At 40.9% G+C, this 18,416-nt stretch overlaps 1 protein-coding gene across 10 annotated transcripts in view; it reads right to left on the bottom strand.

Annotated features, from left to right (window-relative positions):
• Window positions 1-18,416, bottom strand: part of chd9 (chromodomain helicase DNA binding protein 9) — a 74,476-nt gene that overhangs the window by 9,810 nt on the left and 46,250 nt on the right. For all 10 annotated transcript variants that reach the window (XM_011493380.4, XM_011493383.4, XM_011493389.4 and 7 more), the window contains 20 exons: window positions 17,996-18,064; window positions 17,748-17,803; window positions 17,224-17,341; window positions 16,929-17,015; window positions 16,514-16,651; window positions 15,538-15,659; window positions 14,326-14,569; window positions 12,009-12,185; window positions 11,736-11,879; window positions 9,996-10,251; window positions 9,642-9,852; window positions 7,720-7,915; window positions 7,440-7,622; window positions 6,382-6,567; window positions 6,109-6,219; window positions 5,821-6,017; window positions 4,768-4,967; window positions 4,472-4,631; window positions 1,431-1,520; window positions 81-184 (listed from right to left, as the gene is read on the bottom strand). In XM_011493380.4, coding sequence (XP_011491682.1) covers window positions 81-184; window positions 1,431-1,520; window positions 4,472-4,631; window positions 4,768-4,967; window positions 5,821-6,017; window positions 6,109-6,219; window positions 6,382-6,567; window positions 7,440-7,622; window positions 7,720-7,915; window positions 9,642-9,852; window positions 9,996-10,251; window positions 11,736-11,879; window positions 12,009-12,185; window positions 14,326-14,569; window positions 15,538-15,659; window positions 16,514-16,651; window positions 16,929-17,015; window positions 17,224-17,341; window positions 17,748-17,803; window positions 17,996-18,064 — 3,049 coding nt within the window. The remainder of the gene's footprint in view (window positions 1-80; window positions 185-1,430; window positions 1,521-4,471; window positions 4,632-4,767; window positions 4,968-5,820; window positions 6,018-6,108; window positions 6,220-6,381; window positions 6,568-7,439; window positions 7,623-7,719; window positions 7,916-9,641; window positions 9,853-9,995; window positions 10,252-11,735; window positions 11,880-12,008; window positions 12,186-14,325; window positions 14,570-15,537; window positions 15,660-16,513; window positions 16,652-16,928; window positions 17,016-17,223; window positions 17,342-17,747; window positions 17,804-17,995; window positions 18,065-18,416) is intronic.

Genomic DNA, 18,416 nt, shown 5'->3' with positions numbered 1-18,416 from the left:
TAAACACCAGAGGATATTTTAGAACGGATAAAGTTTTCTCTCTTTTTTGGAGTATTTGAATAGCAGACTAGGTTTTGTACCATGCTTGAAGATGCCGAGAAGCAGGCATTTGTCAGCGATTGCATCCCACCACAGAGCCGGCAGCTCTGAATGGTCGGGATCTGGCACCCAGATCTTTATCTCACTGTAAAAGGAAAAAGGAACGGATATCAAAACACATTCTTTGTGGAGAAATGGTAAAGACGGACCATTTTGCAGTGAAGACGAAGTACATGTTCGTCATCAATGAACTTCGTTTCAAAATAAAGCCTTTTTTAGGGAAACAGCCAAAAAGTGAGTATTAATAGAAAATGTTTTCACAAATCGGCCAGTACAAGAAGGAAGTGGGAGATTTTTTTTAGCTGCCAGTTTCCCTCAACTTTTGAGGATAAAGTTTATCTTCATTCTCTGTAAAATATGTACAGCTGCTTTAAACTTTATTTGCACACTTTCAAGGTACAACAAACAAATACAAAAAAAATACACTAAAGTTGGTATTTTTTAAATATAATTACTCGAATCCAGCGTTTAAGCAACTTTATTAGCAGCATCCTCATAACAGTTTTTTGCGGAATTTTGTGCATTATTATAACGGTGTGTAGGAGCAACTGTTGCAATGAATCCACTTAGAGTAAAGATTCCTGTTTTCTTCTGTGAAATGCAGTTTTTTTTTTTATTTTGAAGTCAATGGCTTTTCTTCTGTTTCCTCACTGGATCTTTTCTGTCATAAGACACTTTTCAAATATGTTTATTTTAGGCAAACTTGGCCCAGCTAATTTAGCAGTCAGCGCAGCTGCTTCAAGAAGATAGAAAATGTATTGTCAACATTTGTGTGCAGAATGAGTCTGATGGGGAGAATCCAGAAGTTTTCCAATATAAAACATCCTTGAGAATCAGATTGTAAATAAAACAGAAAAAAAAAGTAGACCGGGTTTTCTTTTTTTTTCTGTTCCACAAAGCAGTCAAGGGACTGGGGACCACGGAGCTACACTGCACTGTGGAAACCGTTCCCTCTTTCGCCACCAGGTGGAGCTCTGGATCTTTATATTGAAAATGCAGGAGATGCCTCTTCCTTCAACAGGTTGATTTCACATGTGAATGAGGCATGTGCTACCACGGGATTTGATCAAATATTTAAGGTGGTTGCAGAAGTCTGACGTTGGGATCTTCAGCACGAAAAGACAAGAACCACCTGTAGCTGCAGCCGCCTGCTGGATCTGGAGGTGCCCTAACCACAACAGCTGCTCTGGTTGAACTCATTTAAGGCATAAACTAAAAAAGGACAGCTTTGTTTTAGAAATCACCTGCTGGATTAGTTGATTCTTTGTGAATAAAGCGGCAGAAGAATACCCTAAAGGAGATAAACGTGTGCAGCTCCGAGCTGCGCTCACCTGGAGTCCGCGCCGTCCAGCACCTTTTGGGCCAGGCTCCCTATCACCTCCTGTTTTAGGTAGTAGAGCATTCTGACCCTGAGCAGCACCCTGCGCAGAAAAGAAAGCCGCCCGTCACAACAAAGCACTGACTGCACACAATTGCTGAGCGAGCAGAACTGACACACCCACACGCAGATGAACACACATGCCTGACAATCGTACAAACCGAGTCCAAACCGAGCAGGACGATGAATGCCGCACTGCCCTTTCAATCTAAACCCACTGATATTTTCTTAGTTAGCTTTGAGCAGGATGTAATTTAGCCCAGAAATGGTTCTAAAAGTGTTCGTCAATTGACGGTCAGCATCGATGTTGCTTAGGCGCACGTTGCTGCACAGATCACAGACGCTGTACAGCAGGACTCTGAGGATTGATCTAACAGACGAGAGTTTCTCCTTGGTTGTCGTGTAGCTGCGTTCTGCCAGGAGATGGGGGGTTTGGAGGAAAAAAAAAAAAAAGGCTGACAAGGTACAGAGAGCGTGACTCACGGGGGAGCATTAGCTCTGTGACGCACGATTGCACATCACACAGAGAAGCCTTGGAGCAGCGTGGTGGGAACTGCGGTGCACCAGCCTGAAACATCTGGCATGATATGAGAACTTCCTCAACTGCAAACACATTCTCTATATAATGACTGAAATAATACAGAATTATTGTAGGCTTCGATTTTCCTCTACCTGCTAAATTTGAAACCTGAGCCCCAAGTTCTGTCATTTACAGGAGGAGGAGACACTTTGGAGCCCTGAGGGCTGCCGATCTAAATACTTAATGTCTGTTTGCCCAGTCCCCTTTTCCCTCCTCCACCCTTCTGCCTCCTGGCAGGGAGGTTGGCTGGACCCACCCAGCCAGCAGCTGCGGCTTCCTCTGCCTGTCAGCGAGTCCGTCGTCACCCCTTTGTTAATGTCCGTGTGCCGTGTGAGAGGCGGCAGAGAATCTCCGCACAGGGATGGGAAGACTTCCTTAAGCAAACGAGCCACAAATTCCCGACGTGTTTAAAACCTCTCATGATATCATACACTAACATACCGTTATTTTGGGAGTATAAAGCTTAGGACACACCGGACATGTGAAGCACATTTAAGAAACCATTAGATGCACTTTTAGCCCATGGTGTTCACTAGGGGTATGCCAAAATATCGATATGGTGATGTATCGCGATATTTAGTCCCGTGTGAATTGTATTTTTGTTTACACCACAGTTGCACTAATTGGTGTAATTTATTTTGAACAAAGACACTATAATTTGTTTACAGAATTACAGAATTATTAATGATTTACAGCTATCTTTTTAAAATAACGCGATAGTCTATATTTTTCAAAAGTTAATACCAATGTGCCTGGCAGCTACTTGACTTATTCATTTTTTATCCTGTTTACACTAATTTTGTACTAAATAAAGGCACTGCTGTTCATGTTCACTATTGTTTACACTGAATTTTACAGATGCTTCCAGATGAAAATTGTCATCGTTTGTCAAAGACAGAGTATTACTGATTTCAGCAATGTCACACAAAAGTCTGTTATTCATTACACCAAATAGGACACAAGTTGTTCATCATCATTGTGTTAAAAAATAAAAAAATAAATGGGGAAATATTAAAAATATATCATGAGTTCTTAGAGATGATTTATATCGATTATCACATTATAGCCATATTGTGATAGTATTGTTATCGTGAGCAATGTATCGCTAATCGTATCGTAAGGTACCCAGGGATTCCCAGCCCTAGTTCACACTAGACTATTTTTGTACCGTTTACTAGCTCATTTTGTGCGTAGAGCCCGAAAACTGTCATAAAACCTTGCATGGCTACACGTGATCGTCAGAGTTTTGAACGTGGAAGCTCGAAACGCGTTTCCATAGCCTTTTCATTGGAAGTGGCCAGTTAAAGGCGTGTTGGTGAGGGTGTGAACGTAGCTTCAGTCGTGGTTTTTCTGCATTTTTTTGGCCAGAGGTGCAACTTGTAGTCAGAAAAGTATGGTAGCAAGAAATGATAGCTCAACATGAAATGGTATCTGTTTGTGCACCTTTTTCTTAAAATTATTTTTTTAAATCCAGCTTTAAATCAAAGAAATGCCAGGAAAACAACACATACCAAAGAGTAAAACTATTTATTCTGATCTCTCTCCTTCTCTGCCACCGTTTTGGGTCATTCATCTGTATTTTCTCGGGTTTCTGGGGCTGAAACTGTGTCCTACATTTGCAGTTGTGTTAAGAAAGCCTGCAAACCTCACTAACCCCGTGCCACCAGTCACATTCCAGCTTATCAGAGTGAAAACTCAGAAGTCAGCAAAACCTGCTAGCAGCATGTCCCCAATTGCCCGGGGCGTCACATATCAGACAATCCCTGGATTCAGCACTACTGGATGGGGAAACAATGGAGAACTTTCTATAGAAGCTGCAGTGCTCTGCATGCAAAGGCCAAATCGCACACAGGCCTCCCTTTTAAAAAGAATCGGCCGTCTATTTGGCTTTATATCTCAACAGCAAATGTTTGCTAACAGCCATCTTCCCTCCTCTGTCTGAAAGCAGGGAGATCTATGACGGCCATTAGCAGGTCTCAAGTCTCCTGAAGAGTCTAATCAGCCACCGAGACTCGGTGTGATGCTCGTTTGTTAATCAATCAGTACACTGTCAGCTCCAATAGACGTTTGAGTGCCTCTCAATTACCGAGGCTTGGCGGGGCCACAGTTAAAAGCCACATGCAAATTGTACTTTTATTCACTTAGACTGCATTCTATTAAAAGTAATAGAGACAATCACTGTTAGGAGAGAATAATGATTCCCTGCCAGTTTCTATAATAACAACACAAGAACACACACACACAGACTTTCTCCCCCATTAAAGAAAAAGTAGACAGCCACCACATACACTTTTAACAAGCACTAAGGGCTGCAGCATAAACAATCTCTGTTCTACTAACCCAGTTTTACATCCTGGTTGTTACGAAACAAACAAATGTTAGAGATCCCAAGCAGGAGCAGGGGGAACACCTACTTGTTGCAGTGATGTTTCAGGTGCTTCTTGTAACCATCGTCCTGAAGAATATGCTCTGGGTTGTGCTTCCTCAACCACTCTGCCTTGTGGATGTCAAAAGAGCTGGACTGAGTCTTCATCTTCTTCCCCTTCCTGCCCCGTGGGACTGGAGCTGACAAGCCTGGTGAAAAACGAGAAGGATTAAAGCCACCGGTGCTGTAGAGGAAAAGCGCTAATTCATAAATCTCACCTTTCCCAAGGTGCAACGGCTGCGCCGATAAGATCAGTTAATGAGGCTTTGAATTCCTGACACTCACCCAGGTGATTCTGCAGCTCCTTTGTGCGTCCATCCTCGGTCGGGGCAATGAGGTCCCACATGAAGCTCTTGATTTTGTCGTCTCCACGGTAATGGACCAGGCAGTAAGCCAGCAGGGCCCTGCAGATGGACTCTACGTCCCACTCAGTCAGCTGTTTTTTAAAACGACCGTGGTTGAGAATATCCTTCCAGCGACCCCACCTGGAAAAGAAAGAATAAAAGAGTTATTTCAAAGTTTAGACGCACAAGAATTTGGGTGGGATCATTTTAGTGTTAAGCTTACTAGTGTTTTAACAGACTTGGTCCATCTTAATCTAGTCTTCAAAAATCTGATTATATGTACTATCCACAAGTCTGACAGTTCTACTAGATCTGGAGTCTGAAACCTGAGGCTGCAGAGGCTCTTTACCCCTATTGTAGCTCTAATTAAAGAAAACATGATCATCTTTAAAAAGTAATTGTAAAATAGCAAAAGTAAAGTTAACCAACTCAAACTTTATTCAACTCATTCACAAACAGTTTAAGGACAGTACGTAACACAAGTCAAACTCAATAATTTTGACAGTTTTTTGTGCACCACAGAAAATCAATTGCAGGCCCTAAGCACAGCCAGAATTAAGGCGTACCACATTATAAAGCACATTTTTTATTTTTGAACAAATGAAAGGATTTGGTTCGAAAAAATGGGCCGCTGAAGTAGCTCTGATTTCATTTTTGTTAGATTTACAAACTTTCTGGCTGAGACTACTTTTTTTTTTTTTTTTTAATCACTGCCAACATTCCACTACCTACTACTACATTTGTAGTAAATTTGAGACAGTCTTTTGTAACACAAGGCGTCTTATTTAGAAGAAAAGTCATGTGAACCTGTGTTCTAAGGTTATAAACTATTTCATGTTTAGAAAAAAGGAAATGTTCACTAATAGTAACAATACCATAAATACAAATCAGCTTCTCATTTTTTTCTAAAGGGGTGATGCAAGACTTTGTTGTGGACTGGGTTGTGGACCCAAATGGGTCTTTAAGGTTGTAGACCTGTGAACTACACACGTACCCGTACACAAGCAAGTTCTTCTCTACTCTGAAGCATTCCGTGCGGCCGTAGCTGTTGAGGCGATCGTTCCGCCTGAGTTTAGGTTTGGTTTCGTCGCCGTCACTTTCTCCCTCTGAGAGCTCTGCCAACTCGTCCTTGGTGGCACTGAATGGCCTGGTCTGCTTCCTGACACGAGGTGTGTCGATCACTAAACTGTTCTGTGGGGCGGATAAACGGACGTGGTTTATGTTCACCACCGTTAAGTAAAGTTGACTTGCCAGATGAGCCGTGTTGAAGCGCAATACTTACTCTGCCGTTGACCATTTCCATATCAATGTCAGCCTTTTTAGCCCACTTGTCCCAGAAATTGGGGTCATCCAGAGAGATGTCTGTGCGGTTTCCAGATGCCACGAAACTGGCCTGTAACAGACATCAAAGCCAAAATCAAATTTCAGATTTCACCATTTCCTCCTAACCAACAAACAGAAGTGGCCAGTGTTTATTACCATGGGGAGGTTTGAAGTGTACAAACTGCAAAAATCACCACATTTGGTTAAAAAAACACTGTTAATTTGTATTCACCTTGGCAAAAGTGGACCCACGTCCCTCAGACTCGATAGTGATGGTCTTTGTTCGCCGCTGGAGGATCTGGTCAATGTCCTCCTCACAGAATTTGGCCCCTTCATCCTCTTCATCCATGATGGCCCCGTAGGCGCCACGCCGCAACAGATCCTCAATCTCCTTCTTGGACAGCTGCTGCTGCACAGCCTGAGACACGACACAGTCAAAAAAATTCAACCCATTGTTATGTGTCACGCGACACAGACTTCTACACAGCCAAACACACACATGCATGCATGCATGCATGCACGCACGCATGCACCTACACGCTGTATTATTCAAATCACATCGGCAGCCCTAAATGTGACCCAGCTGCCGTCTTATATGCAAATATGTTCTGTTAGACCAGATGCAAAAAAGCAGCCACTGAAATACTTTAACCTTCTTGAACTTTCATAAAAGCCCCAAGAGGACAGAAACGAAAGCCCTACACACTTCACACAGGGCCGACGCACACTGTCACACACACAAGTCCAACAGCATTAGATACATATCAAGAGGAAATTCAACAACGACCTTCAAACTGTTTAGACTGTTTACTTGCTTTACATCTCACTCCTGATTAAATCTCTTGAGCGAACACTAGACACGAAATTTTTATCTAAAGCTCCTCTGCCAAGGTAAAAGAAAAAAGTACATTTTACGTCAACACCAACTGCTTTTAAAGTGATAAAGAAAAAAAGAATATAAGCTTTACAGAATTGAAGCAATTTTGGGAAAACTCAAACCCTAACTTCTCAGTATTTCTTTTTTCCTGTAGTTACTTTTTTCTTAGTAATTCAGACTCATCTAGTTTTCAGTTTTTTGCAACCCAACAAGGTTTAAAGGTCAAAAACGGGACATGGAAAAAAGGAAATACACGTTTCAAAAAGATAATCTGTGATTTCAAACAAACATTCATATATTCACACTCAGCCAAAGCTACATAAAATAAATGCAACATAAAAGCAAAAATTGCTCTACTGCTTTTTTTGAAATAACCGTTGTCACGTTTTAGTGTTTCCATTTCTGGGACTTACGCCTCCCCCGGAGCCTCCTCCCAGGCTGTTATCCCGGCCGCTCATGCTCTGCAGGACAGCTTTGTCCAGGCCCAGCTTGAGGCTCGCTCGGTCAAACATTTCCCGTTCGTATGAATTCCTGGTGACCAGTCGGTACACCTTTACCGCCTTGTTCTGACCGATCCGATGGCAGCGAGCCTGAGCCTGTGACACACAGAACCACTGATTTTAGCACCTGGAGTCCCAGCTGTCAGAAAAGCACTATTTTCTCATCTCAGTGAAGTGATGTTTGGATGCAGACCTGCAGGTCGTTCTGTGGGTTCCAGTCGGAGTCAAAGATGATGCAGGTGTCGGCTGCAGTGAGGTTGATTCCCAGGCCTCCCGCTCTTGTGCAGAGAAGGAAAACGAAGCGGTCCGAGTCGGGCTTACTGAAGCGGTCAATAGCAGCCTGTCGCAGGTTTCCACGAACACGACCATCAATCCGTTCATACAAGTACCTGAAACGCGCACAAAGAAACTAACAATTAGCCACCAGGTGTCCATACAATATGTGATTTCATGCTTCACTTAAGACGAGACATGTGAGCTGCCTATAGACTGAATGCAACTAAACCAGTTCCTTCATTCTCCCTCTCGACTTCAATGGCGTTTTCAAACACTCCTTGTTTAAGAAGCGACTATGCTCTTCCACACTGTGTCCATTTTAATTCTCCCCCACAATCCCACCCCCCTGGCCTCCCTGTGGTAATCCACTTCCACTCCAGAGAAACCTCACAGAATCAAAATGCAGCTTGTATGATGTGGTGGAGCCCTCAGGGCGTCCAATAACCCACTCCTGAACTCTGTCTGAGGTCTGCGCTGAGCAGCTCCTCTCAGGGTTCCAGCAGTTTCATGTTCACTGAAGCTTCTGGAAGGAAGCCAACGGGAAGAGAAAGAAAGAAAGAAAGACGCAGATGCGTGGGAGCAACAGAAGGGGAGACCTGAAAAGTTGACAAATGGGACTGATGGATCTGTGACATGCCCTCACTCCAAAACGATGATTTGTCGATGTTTCTTTCCACACTAAACCCTTCAATTAGTTTCATTTAGCTGTAATGGAAGCTACAAGATTGATCTAAGACCCCGGTGACACACACAGCTCGTTTTCACCATTGACCGTATACAGAAACTGGACTGAGTGACTCCTCCCTCTTCACCCTCCAAACAGGAAGTGCCAAAATCTTATAGACTTCTATCGAGACATAAACAGCTATAACTCAGCCATTCTATTTGTCAGAATTACCATTCTTCCTATGCTACTTTTTTTTAACGTGTTCTTCATAATCATAAACTATTTAGATATTTTTTCTGTTGCACCAGTTATTCTGCATATTATTAACTGGCCAATCAAATACCTCAAAATAAATCATGGGGTCTCACATCAAACGTTCAAAACGTTTGACAGATTCTCTCGAGCCCGCTCTTAAGTGGTGGGGGTGTGAACATCCAACAAGCTCACTCGTTATTGGCAAGACTGGTTGCCATAGAAACGATGACCCAGACCAACTCTGACCAATTGCTGCTTACTGACATTGTTTGGCTGCAACATGGCGACTTCCGCAAAAAACATATCGTTACTGAAATGTCTTCATTTAGTTGGAGCTGGAAGTGAACCATTCTCTATAGGTGACCTCACACTCACTCAGTCCAGCTCTCTGATACAGTCAATAGTTGGAACACAATAAGGACTTATTTTCAATAATAAGAATGATCTCAGTTCAGACCACAGCCATGATTGGGTTAGAGTGATTTACTTTTTTACATTATGAATCTTGACATAGTTCAGTGAGAATGAATTGAAAAAATATATTGATTTTTATACAAAATGCTGGACTTGATGTTTTCTTTTACAGAGCAGTTGAAGGTAAGTCGCACACTGCCAACATCAGTTTATCAAACTTCTAAAGCCTCATTACAAAGTAGCATTTAAACGACTGTGACCAAAACACTTCGCTTATCTGAGGTCATCTAGCCTGGTTTTTGTAATGTGGTCTCCTCCCTTTCTGATTATCTACCATCTCATTCTGTGGTGACCTTTGAGGTGGGTACGGTTTTATAGGCCAACTGTGATGCCGTCAAAGCCCCACTCCAAAGTAATGACAAAGTGTGTGTGTTTTTGTGACGTCTAAGGCGAATGAATGAAAATAGCTTCATGCAAAACGTCACATGATTCCACTTTGTTACCTTCTTTGAATGAGGTAGTCTTCTAAGATGTCCAGACAGCGCACCATTTGAGAGAAAATGAGCACTTTGTGGCCCCCAGCCTTCATCTTAGGCAGCAGTTTATCGATGAGGACCAACTTTCCAGCAGACTGAACCATTGCCTGAAGGTGGTAGTCGGGGGCAGAGGGGTTGTGAACTTCCCTGAAGTCCTCTAGAATCTTTTCTTCTGCTCCTGATGTGGAAGACATGACAGATTAGATTCATCAGTAAAATCCTAAAAGAATATTACAACAGAAGAAGCAGAACAGCCCATTCACTGATCATAACTGCATCCTATACGACAATATAGGATTAGATTAGAAGTGTTCCTCCTACCTTTGATGAGGTAGGGGTGGTTGCAACACTTTCTTAGTTCCATCATTGTGTTGACCAGATTGGGCATGTTTGCCTGGCCCGCTCCTTTAGCCAGAAAGGAAAAGTTCTTCTCCAGGATGGCACGATAGTATTTCTTCTGGATGTTGGTCAGTTCAACCTCAATGATAGTTTCCTCTTTAGGAGCCAGTTTCTTCTCCACATCCTCTTTCAAACGACGCAGCATCATGGGTTTCAGGATGCCCTGGAGTTTCTGCACCTGTTGGCAGAAAAAAAAAAGGCGGTGGCGTCACGACAGGCGATGCTGGAGTGAGCTACAGATGCTAAATGTGGGTTATAAATGAAAGAAAATACTCTTTTTGAACTTTTTGTAATCGCAACTTTTACTATTTCTGCAAAATTACTAATAAACCTGAATGACAGTCAAAAACCACAACCATAGTTGTTTCGTCAGAAAAAAACTCAATTTTAAGATCAGACATGAAAAATAAGAGATATTGAACAATGTTTTGACCTACTGCAGCAAAAAAGATTAGGCTAAGACTAAGTGCTCCACCGGATGTTGGACTAAATAGTCCAAACATTAGGCCCATCATCTTGTGTGACATAAGCTATAACTATTCAAGCTGAATTATCATTTTCAATTGCATTTTGTTTGGATTCCAGTTTTTGGAATTGTGTTACATTTTTAGAAAATACCCCTTTGTGACAAAAAAAACTGACAGATGAAACAAAATTCCATTAAAAATCATTGGATGCAGTTTTTATGGTAAAACATGCACAAAATAAGTGATACAAAGTGACAATATAAAGATGGCAACAATGAAAGGCATCAATATTAATATTCATGATTGACTGAGGCTGTGAGAGCTTCATCCACTGTGGAGATTTGTTTAGAATTAAACCTAAATCTCATCTTTTTAGCTTAACTTTTAAGTACTTTTTACATTTCCTCATGTTTTTATTTGAATTTATGGAATATTTCTCCCTGTTCATTTTTGTGTAATGTGCATGTTTGATGAGGGCCTTAATTATGATTTTTTTTTTACAATAAATAAAGTTTAAGTTGAATTTTACTGTATTTCAACCTTTAAATATAATAAACATTTGCTGCAGGGCAAATAAATCGAATCTTAAACGCTAATTCCTACTGTTTAAGAACATCTAATAGGAGATTTAATTATTTTAAAGTACAAAACATAAATGTATTAGGATACCTATTGCTATTTTCAACTATAAAGTTTGTTTTTTCGCAAAACATATTGCAAAAAGTTCTTTTGTAAAATCAGTTTTTTTATAAAACAGTGTTGTTGTTTTTTCCAAATAACACTAGCATCTTGTACAATGAAAAGAATAACACATTTTTTGTTGCCTCTGGACTGGTACCACACATTAGGCAGGGCCTGTTTCAAAGAAGTACATTTTTAACTTTACACATCAAAGACACTTCTATGGTCTTTTCTTTCGAGGTCTGTTTAGTGTTTTTGGCTGAAACTGGAAAGCCAAAAGCAATATGTAGCAGCTGTGAAAAGCTTTTTCTTGTTAAAAAAAAAATAAAGTAGCACACTTTTTACCAAAAGATAATTTCCAGTTAGTAAATTCTTCTTTGCAAGTACCAGAACTCCTCTTTTTTGTTCAATTGTAATAGCAATAATGAATTGCAAATAATTTATTTTAGTGCAATGATCTGGTACGTTTGCATTTCAAGTTTATTTAAACACATGATAAAATCTGGGAGCCCACCTGCTCCTCGGTCTTGAGGTCTCCAAACTCCTGCATGAAGGTGTTTTCTGAGGGGAAGCGCGTTGGCTCCAGGAAGTGGAGGAGGCTGAACAGCTCCTCCACTGTGTTCTGCAGAGGCGTACCCGTCAGCAAGACCTTGTGCTCCTTTAAAAGGAATAAAGTGAGCAGTCAAAAATACATTCCACTTTTAATAGCAGCATAAATCTGTAGAATGCAGCCAGATGAAGATGTATTGCAACTTATCAGTCTGTAAGAGCTGAAAGGTTTAGGTACCAAATTCATGAGCTTGAAGCCTTCCAGAAGCTTGCAGTTTTTGTTCTTGAGGCGGTGGGCTTCGTCGATGATGACGCAGCGCCACTCGATGGCGTTGAGCTCAGGGCAGCCGCCCAGGATCATCTCAAACGTGGTGATGACAGCCTGGAACCTGTAGGCGCCTCGTATCGCACGACCCTACAAGCAAAAGAGAGGTAGTTAAGAAAAAAATCTTTTAAATTTGCCACTCTGATCATGTTTTGATCTATTTTCAAAGCGTTCCCAGTGGTCTTTTAATTACGATGATGCTATTTTTCCTCGGATAAGGAAAACAAAGACCAACGTGGATCTAGTCGTCTGCAAGAAGATGCATCAGAATAAAGCAAAGCAGGGAGCGTGTGGCTAACCATAGTAACGTGTGCGTCACACTTGCAAGCTTTTTCCAGTGGCGTTTTTTTTCTGCTCCTGATTCACAACGATTTGATTAAAGAAATAGTCAGAAATGCAATTTCAAGATTAATTTTCTTTATGTGTGTCATCCATCATGTGAAATGTTACAGGAAAATGTCAGAGTTTAATTCAAACTAATAAAACATGGGTGGGATAATATAAGTTTGCTTCCTTCCACTCCCTTTCAAGCAATCTTTGATTTAATGTCTAATTATCCTAAGTTTAATACGTCGTTGTATGAATGTCTAACAGCTGATTGTATTGTTTTGCGCATTATTCTTATTTGATTGCTTGAAATGAACCATTTCAAATCAAAAGTCAAATAAAAAAAACTAAATATATTTTTCACGTTTTCCGTGTTTACTACACGCAATCAACAGCATTAAAAATAACCTTGTGACTTTCTTCGGTTTAACTTAGACAATATCTAAGCACACCTCTTCCTTAAAGGAAATCCACAGCCCAACACACGCTCCGGTTTCTGAGCCTCACTGCAGTTTGTTTATCTGCCTGTCTGGCTTTGCATCGCCCTGCTTCTCCATTTGTATCCATCGCCTTGACAACAGTCCTTGAGGGATACTCGGTTATCGTGTAGCCCTCCCTCCCACGGCGAGCCAGACAGCACACTGCTGGAGGAGCCGCTCTCTCTCTGATATGGCTGAGCGGTGTTGACAGAGAGCTCCCCTTGGGGAGCGCTGTGACATCACAGGCGGCCTGGGAGACAGCCTGGTGGCAGCTCTGCTCCGTTTCGTCTCCCTCACCTTAATTCCCGCCACGGTTCGCTTGCACACTAAGAGTTCCTAACTGCCTGTTGTGAAACATCACATGGCCTGCCAACCACAGAAAGCCTCTGCCCAAGGCTCACTAACTACCTCTCAGCCGACTTATTGTCTGCCACACGCCTCACTATGGTTCTTGTTAAGATGCCATCTCACCGTTGCACAACATCAGGAGCCAAATTAGTGTTAAAACATTACATGACGTTAGCCCCTTGTCGTTTTGCTCATTATTTCTTAAAAGCCCTACAACAAAATCAACATTTTTCAATCAGTTCTTTCACAATTTTGTTTGTCTTTTTTCAGCAGGTACCTTTCTCTGGAAAAACACTGAGATAAGCAAGTTCCTGTTCCACTGAGAGGTGGCCGAGTATCTCATATGCTAATGCCATACACACCCCCTTCATATCCTACTATGATTTTACAGTTCTATGTTCCTCCCAGTGTTTGTGATGAACAGAAGTCTTCCAGATCTTTGCTCTTCTCTCTTAACATGTCCCTGTGGGCTGTTTTTGCTCATTTGAGGTGTGAAGCCCTCTTGTGCATCTGAACTTTAAGCCCCACTCTTTTTTTGCATCACATGTACATAGAAAGGTAAAGAAACAACAGGAAGAGAAACTGACTAAGTTAGCCGGAAATCAGTTATTTATTTCCCAATTGACTTTAAACCTTTTTACCAACATAATCTTGTTTATATCTGTGTTTTTTTTAACCTATACTTCCGTTAATCTTATATTTAGATCTGTAACCTTAACGTCTCAACTCTTTGTCACAACAAGCACAAAATCCAGTACGGTTATTCAAGGGAGAAACGTATTCAGGACAAGATTATTACATCTAATTAGAACTAGAAAAAAATGTTTTGTTAGCGACGCATTTCTCATGGAAGACATGCCCAATGACATCACACAAAAGAGCTTACAAAAATGGGATTTTATAAGATCTAATGAGTGGTTTTAGTGAATATTATCACTGTTCATTCCAGTGTTTTTCTGTCAGTGCTCTCCATCAGTGCTTTGAACAACAATGCAGTCACAAAAGTATCCCTTTCAGCGTTTTATTGTAAAATCCTCCCGCTGGGAGTGATAGTCCTGTGTGTGGTGTCCCGTTACCTGAGCATCCCTGAAGTACATCTCGTACTGCTGGAGCATCTGCCTACTGACTACGCTCCCGTGATAAACGATGACATTGAGGTGGGTCCAAGTATGGAACTCGCGCTCCCAGTTGGCAATGGTGGAGAGGGGTGCAATGATGAGGAAAGGCCCCTTGATGCCAATGCGATAAATCTCCTCCAGGAATGTGATGGACTGGATGGTTTTTCCCAGGCCCATCTCATCTGCCAGGATGCAGTTGCGTCTGAAATGGGAGAGGTGAAAAAAGATGGGATCAAATAGTGAAAAGCACCTGCATGGGTATAAGAGTTCTGTCCTTTAGTGTCTTCATTTAACCCAAACAAAGTGGGATTCTTTTATAACATTTGTTGTTGAACAGAAGAAACTTAGGGAAAACCTAGAGGCTGAAAAGGAAGAAAAATAAACCCCCATGATGCAGAACGAACAGTTTGCAAGCAGCAGACAAAAATACATCATCAGCAGTAATAACACGCTAAAGATATGAGATAGGACATAATGCCTATGTTTTGTAGTGTGCTCCTGGATTCCATTAATTCAGCTGTCCGGTGGGTGGGGGTATTATGCCTTGATGCTAATTGCAACGTGCAGCTATTCCCACTGGCCTCTTAAGCAGCCCTCTACTTTTGATGAATCTCCTTGCGTAGGCATACACAAACTCCTGCATGCTCACACACAGCTAAACCAATTCCCAGGGTTAATGCAAGCACACTGACACGGTTCTCCAGATGTACTCTGCGGCTCTTCCTCTGTAAATGTGGGCGAAGAGAAGAATGGCTGCTGCAGCGGTGTGCACCTTGACAGCCAAAATGACTTCTCATAGCTCAGAGCAAAACAAATGAACCCAGATGGTAGAACAGAAAACACAACGGGTCTTTTATTGTTCATTATCGGAAGTCTCCAAACACCCACAAGATCATTTTCAATGCACTGGCAGATGTTTTTGTTGTTTGGGAGATTCTCCTTCTTATAAAAAGGAAAAAGATAACATAAAAAGCAATTTGAATAATTTAAACCCAGTTAATCTGCTGAATGACCATAAATTGATCAGGAAATTATCAATAGCAGCCAATTGGACTTTTTACTCTTTTTTGATTTTATTTTTAAAACTTTCTGCAAACATATTTAAGAAAACACGCAAACACGTGATTACTATTTCTGTGTAATCACGTGCTGAAAGGGCTGAAAACTCACCTGTTGTACCAGTTGAACAGGAGCCAGTTGACCCCCTCCAGCTGGTAGTCCCTGAGCATGTTTCCGTTCCTGTACTCCCTGGAATGCTCCCTTTTCTTCCACAGGTTGGCTGGGGGCCGCTCCTAGTGGACACATTTTAAAAGGGGATTAGATACAACTGTTTCATGGTTTACTGTACAGTTGTCCCTAGCTTTAGTGCAGATTTTCTTCAGTGTACATTTTTATACAGTGCGCTGTGTTCTGCGTCTTGATTGGCTGCAGAGGACGACAATCAATCTCCGTGTCGCGTCTCCCATACAGCATACGTTCAGTTTAACAAATCCACGAGTTGTGAGTCATTTTTAGAATTGTGAATGAATCCCTTTCTTCAAAGATTCCAGTGTGCAGTGAATTCTTTGCTTCCTTAGGTTTGACCAAAGCAGTGGCATTTGTTTTATTCACTAACTAAATGTTGGAAGCGTTAGAGAACAATCTCTTAGGTTTCTTGATGTCTTCTTAATAACAAAATAGACTATTTGGTTCAACCAAATTCCTTGCTTTAGTGTATGAAAATTACATAAAATAATAATGTTTCATTGAAATTAGATTGACAGATGAGTTGCGTTTAATGGGAATTTTAGAGCACTAAACTGGAAATTTCACGTAGCCAAAACACTAGAAAAATTATAATAAAAAGGCAAATTTTCAGCTATTAATAGTAGAAAATTGGTAAAAGAATGTCCAATTTGAACTTAGAAATTTTAATCTGGTTTAGAAAATACCTTAATGACATGTGAAAAAATATAATTTAAGTGCTACCATTGCAATAAATAATAAGAATCATTTAGCAGCTTTTCTTTAGGTCTGCAAGCATGTGCAGTCTACAAAGGCATCTGAAATTTGGTTTGCTTAAAAAACAACAAGATAGAACTAGATTTTTTTAAATATCGGAAACATAAGAAGTCCACCACAGAGGAAAGATGCACGTTTGACTTACCACCCTCCGAGAGTCTGGCTTGACTGCCTGCAGCTGCTCAAACTCCTCAATCTTGCTTTGATCCACATCGTCCTTCAGCTCCCAGGTGCTGTCCTCATAAGGCAGGGAGCACCACTTCACCAGGTAATACACCACTTCCTGCAGCGGGCAAGGACAATTAGAACTGAAAAAGACTAGAACGAGGCCAAGCTTTGCTTTTACAATATCGTCAAAAGCTGCGAGGAATCCCATTAAGGTGGCCTTGGGCATTTTTAAGATTCAAAGACATTGCTAGAATGGCTCTTGTACTGAAAAAAGCACAACGAAAGGAAACACCTCAGTAAGAAGGTGTGAGAAAACCACGTCTAGGAGCAAAAGACACTAAAGACATTTTCTGTTGGAATTCTATTACCAAAAGGAGGGAGATTTACGTTACCTGCCCCGTGTCTTTGTCCTCACAATACGACACTTCTAGTACCCGGTCCACCTCTACATAATCAGGATTAAAAGGGTCCTCCTCGATCTGAAAGGAATGGAAATACAGTAAAGCCCATGGGACATCAGCAGCAGTGCCCACACACCATCTGGACAGTCAGATACATATTTAAGTTAAGAGATTAAACACAAAATATGGACATCACATGCAATAAAACTACTAAGTTTCTTCTGAAAGACTTCCAATTACATACAGACTGTAAAAAATAAAGAAGAAGAACCAGAAACAGGCTCACGTCTGCAAAGAAGAGGGCCCTCTGTGCTTGTTTCATCTTGAAGCGTTTGATCTTCTGCTGAATCCTCTTGTCCTTCTCCAGCTGCTGCTCTGTGGCCCACTCGCAGTGCAAGTAGGAGCTAACAAGCACAAACAAGACACAACAGAGGTGAGAAACCACAGAAAACAGGTTTTTTATGGCGACTGGGGGCGCCGCTCATCACAGTTTTATTTAAAGGCCTGCAGTGTGAATTGTCACTGCTGATTAGAAACATCCACGATTTCATTCATCCTGAGGTCTTCAGCAGAATTGGAATGGGAAGCATGAATAGAGAACGTTAGGCAAAAGGATCTTTATTGTGGAATAAATTCATACCATTCTGCATCATTTTCTCTTCTAAACAACTTCATGGTTTAAAGAAATGTCCAAAACACTATGGTTATTTCACAAGTTGATATCTTATCCACTCATATCCTTTTCCCCCAGATTTTTACAACCATTAATACAAAAAAATAAAAAAAATAAATCACATATCATAAACTTACTAGTTTTTGTATTTTACAAAAAACTCCTCCACTTCTACCATCACTCCTGGGGAGACCTAAGGAGAGGTTTAAAGCAATATTAGAGGAAAGTACAAAACATAACTATAGAGACAAAGCCTGTATCTAGCTTTAGTTTTACATTAACCAGCATAAATTCAATATGACTGATTAAATTATTAATTGAATTGTCTCTATTAATTCCTAACCAGTCTGGAAATGAACAAACGAGCGCAGAAGCAGGTGTTTACCTCCTTCTTCACAACTCGAGAAGACATGATTTTATCAACGACTGCAGCGTCCTCCTCAGAAGGATTCTCCTGAATATTCAGAAGAGATTAACAATGAAAAATGTAAAACAATATCTCGAAAAGCAAAAAAAAGACATCCTGAATCTGGTGAACAATAATTTTACCAAAGTGATTAGAATTGTTTTAAACCTTTGACAACATGTAGAACAAGTCAAACAACAATGCTTTAAATAAAACAGAAAAAGGCAGCAAATGCATATAAAAAATATTAAAATCATCACTTTCTACAATTAGAAAATAGAAAAGTGAATGTAAAATAAAACAGTTGCTAATAAATTGGACTAATTCAAATAATAGACACATTTTATCTTCTGGGACAAACGTACAATGAGCTGAACAGACTATTCTGCACCCGACATGG

This window comes from Oryzias latipes, chromosome 3 (assembly GCF_053564925.1).
Source record: "Oryzias latipes strain Hd-rR chromosome 3, Olatipes_Hd-rR_3.1".
Taxonomy (NCBI): Eukaryota; Metazoa; Chordata; class Actinopteri; order Beloniformes; family Adrianichthyidae; genus Oryzias; species Oryzias latipes.
This window is presented reverse-complemented; position numbering and strand designations above follow the sequence as displayed.